Here is a 4258-nt window from a genome sequence, read left to right on the forward strand (position 1 = left end):
ATAAAAACATTAACATGTGCCAGTTATTAAACATGTAGCCTCTTATTTTAATGTTCACATATGTAGATTAAAATGATCACAATGGAAATTTTACTTTCAATTATCATAAACAGACCAAAATACAGAGTCTAAACACTTCATTTCTGAAACTTGACAATTAGCATCACTTACTCTCTCAAACATCAGCTGGGCTTTAAGTTATACACCATAAGCATAAGCTAACATTCTACCAATGGAAGAGTTACAAAACGCATTAAGAGAAAATACTGCCAATAAATGAATATCTTTTTTTTATTTAGTCTTTTTTATAAAACCTTTCAACTGGTTTTATCAGGCTCTTGCTGTTCTGCTATCAAAGGTCTTTTTTTTTTTAAAAAAAAAAGAAAGTTCTGTTAACAATGTTGTCACATTACAACTAAACAAAAAGACAAATAATAACAGACCAGCTGCTTTGTACCTTTTAATAACAGTAATCTCCCAATACTGCTGTTTTTTGCATAGGGAAATTATTTGGCACATTAAGGATAAAAAAGTCAAAAACTGAACGAAAGTTTACAAAATTCCAATTATAAGTTAGTAATAATCAGAAAGCCAGACATCAGTGTCATGGCAAAATTAAACAAACAAAACAACCTCCCCCCACTCCCCAACTTAGGAAATAGGTCTTCCAATGATTAATATCATCAGAGCTTTCTAGATCAAACAAAATACAGAAATTATTTTTCAAACCAAGATCGGATTGCTAAGAATCTTATCCCAAGTCTTATTGTGCTCTTACTTACAGCGTGTAAATCCTGACTAAATGGCAAGGAGGCCTTGATGAATGCTTTTCACATTATGTATTTTTTTTCCTTAATCTCAAGTTTTAGTGCAGATACTTAAAGATCTGTAAAGTCTGTAAACTCTGGCTGCTTTCCAGTAGTCAGTACTAATTGCTCTTTAGGCAGCACTTTGTCTCACTTTAAATAGTGTTTCACACTGTGGTATCTCCAAAATCTTTGTTCCAGCGAATGTATGCTTCCAGAGTCTGAGGGCTCAAACTGCGCTTTATCTTCTTCAAAGACTCAGTGAAATCCGATAATTTGATATTCCTCATCTAGACAAAGGGAGAAAGACATCAGGATCACAAGTGGCTTATGTACTTCAGTTTACTGAAGAACTACTTCAACGTTCACTTCTAAAGTAGTATGTTCGATAGGTGCTTCATCTGGTCTGATGCGGGAGTCTCTTGCAATTTAACACTACTAGTACTGATTATTTATTGTAAACCAACACACTTGGCAATGGTAACTTCCACCTGCTACAAAATAGCACATGAAATGGTGTCATTGCTTCCTTCCACTAGGTGGTGCAAGCCAGTGCCTATGAGGGCACTGGTCCCAGTAAACAGCAGGGCATTGTTTATAGTATTTCCATATACACCCCAGCTATATGGATAATAAAACTTTGACAAGTTTATGGCATGTATCTATGCACCAGGAGAGTAACGCAGTGAACTTCCTCCCGCTCCTTTACTCCAAACTGAATTCAGCATATAGTATGCTGAGTAATCCTGATATCCAACTTCAGACTCTGCCTTTCAGTTGTTTGCTAAGAATAAGATCACAAGCAAGTATTTCCCGTAACTCCTATCTTGTCTTTGGGCACTTCTCAATATCCACAGTGCGGAAAACAGCAAGTTTTATTGGTAAAGAAGCATCAACATTAAAATCTGAGAAGAGTCTGTGTTCCTTTGGGGCTAACATTTATAGGCTACTGGAGGTAAACTTGCTTTCACAAAGTATAACAGATGTTCTCGTTTTCCTGCACCAAATCCTTTCAGCTGAATATAAGTCTATGATCCAAGGCTGAACATAGAAGGCAACAGAGTAATGGAGTTTTTTGCTTCATTTTTCCCTACATAACTGAGGTCTGTATACACATTTGGACAGAAACTTTTATATTAAGGACTAATATCTTCCTTTTGACATTTAAAGATGCGATTTGTGGTGAAGAACTTAATTCAGGTATTTTTTCTACTTTATGATGTTCCATGTGAATGACTGAGATAGATATCTATCATACACACAATACACATACACAAACATATCTGTTTTAAAAATCCTTGCAAGTTCTCCCTAAGATGACTTTTGTTCTACGTGAAGACATAAGGAAAAAAAAAATCGCTCTTTTAACATATTTCTGGGAAGGTTTAAGTAGGAACGACACTGAGATAAAAGCCAGGCCTCTGACATCATCATAACAGATAAACTTAACTGCAACTTGATCTGTTAAGGGAAAAGTTTGCAAAGCCTACTGAAACACAGGACAGTAGAGACCCAGCTATCAGAAGGGATGTTTTACAGCCTGATAACCAACAAGCTACACAATCTCAGATGTGCTGAGGGCAGATTTTCTCTTTGATCATTATTTTTAAAGAATTTTCATCAATGAATAAATTACCTGAATTTAACACATTAAAAAAAAATTATACTAGGTATTTCATATGTGCTTAAAGAAAAGGGGACCTTGAAATTTTCTACTGTGCACGTGTCCTACTCAAACAAGAAAATACAACCGCTAGAACAGTATACCTCACTGGCAGACATATTCTTCACCTGTTCTGGTTTTAGTTCTGTAAAAAAAGAAAAAAAAAGAAAGGAAGAAAAGAAAGATCAGTGAGCTTCATGAGAAAATTTTACAACTGAACACAACAACTGAAGAATGTTAAAAGGAACTCTAATCTGAAAAAGACACAGCTAAAAATTGCACCTCTCTGTCTTATCATATTCCATCTACATTCAGTCTCTCCTCTGTAAAACCACAAAATAATCCATCTGGCATTCTGCTTATTAGTACAGTTGTTTTCTCTCCTCCAGCGAAGAGGTCCACTTTATACTTGTGGGTTCAATGCTTCTGGAGGTGGCATCATTAAATAATAATAATAAAAAAATAAGAAAGACTGTACAAAAAGAAAGATTAACATATTGCCTACTGCTAATTACTGCTAATCCTCAAGGCAAGTTAGTGAGAGTCTTCTCACATAATCATGTGGTATGGTGCATATTACTTAAGCCTCCAGCATGGAAAGGTCCATGGTATTTTTCTATCCTTCCTCGTCATTTATCAGCTCCCCAGCCAGCCTGATCTCACTCTGCATCATGCATCATCACAGATACCATACACAGTAGTAGTGAAACTGTTCCCTTCCTCCTGAAAGAGGGGGAACAGTAACCAAGTCTAACAGCTTCCCTCCACCATTTTATTCCTGAACCCACAACTCCACTCTTCTCGAAAATATGCAGATTTCTACCTTGCACACTTTAATGAAACAGAGAAGAAGTGTCAGTCAAACATACAGAAGTAATACCAGGCAAGACACAAACTTGCATCTTGCCAATTGCAGTACTGACAGGACAATAATTTCAGTGCCTTCCAGCATATCAGATTTTCAGTTGTAATAGTGATATAGTATCAGCACATCACTATCCCAGCAGACTTTTTGTTTTGTGGGTACAAGAAAAAAAAAAAGTCTAGGAAGTGTCAGAAACGCTGATACTAAGAACAGGCTAGAAAAAAATTTGTTTATATGGAAGCCAGAAACAGACAGAAGCAGTAAGAGGTCACACAACATTTTACAGGCTCTTTTCAAAATGGATTTACACGTGGAATGATTTGTCAAAGCCTGCTTAATTAAATGCATACATTATTAATTCAGCCACTCTAAACATTTTCAAAGTCTTCAGGAGACCTGATTCTTGTGAGAGCCATTTATCACAGTGCTGTTTCCCAGTTCTCACGCAGGATCTTGGGACATGCGCCTTACTATCTCAACAGCTAAAAGTAGCTATTTAGGAAAGTATGTAAAGCAGTAACATACAACCATCTGCTTTCAAAGAATGCAGTGCACAGGTAAAACCACGACATTCTATAAGATTTTGTCTTAAAAAAAAAAAAAATCCACACCACACAACATCCACACCTCTCCTTCCTCTTTAATCTTTTAAAAGGGTTGCAACAACTGATTTACATGTAATACAGTGACATTAAAGGCTGTCAAAAGTATGCTGTAGTATCTTTCTGTCAAGATAATATATCTGAAAATAAAAAAACAAGCATCAAGTCTTCACAATCTCTTCACAAAAATCATTCTGTTGATCCCCACTCAATAATATCAGCTCTTTCAGATGTGGCTAATGTAGGCTAAATAGCTAGTGAAACAGAACAAAGCTTTGAGTTCTTTTTTTTTTCTTTTCTTTTTCTTTTTTTTTTTTTTTTT

The 4258-nt window shown here is 35.8% G+C and overlaps 1 protein-coding gene across 4 annotated transcripts in view; it reads right to left on the reverse strand.

The window, feature by feature from the left end:
• Positions 1 to 376: 376 nt before the first annotated feature.
• Positions 377 to 4258, reverse strand: part of SPAST (spastin) — a 36929-nt gene continuing 33047 nt past the window's right edge. For all 4 annotated transcript variants that reach the window (XM_085300581.1, XM_085300579.1, XM_085300580.1 and 1 more), the window contains 2 exons: positions 2574 to 2614; positions 377 to 1096 (listed from right to left, as the gene is read on the reverse strand). In XM_085300581.1, the coding sequence (XP_085156707.1) occupies positions 974 to 1096; positions 2574 to 2614 (164 nt within the window). In that variant the 3' untranslated portion in view covers positions 377 to 973. The remainder of the gene's footprint in view (positions 1097 to 2573; positions 2615 to 4258) is intronic.

The sequence above is a fragment of the Rhea americana genome, unplaced genomic scaffold (assembly GCF_003343005.1).
Source record: "Rhea americana isolate MKP2758 unplaced genomic scaffold, rheAme1 scaffold_166, whole genome shotgun sequence".
NCBI classification, from domain to species: domain Eukaryota; kingdom Metazoa; phylum Chordata; class Aves; order Rheiformes; family Rheidae; genus Rhea; species Rhea americana.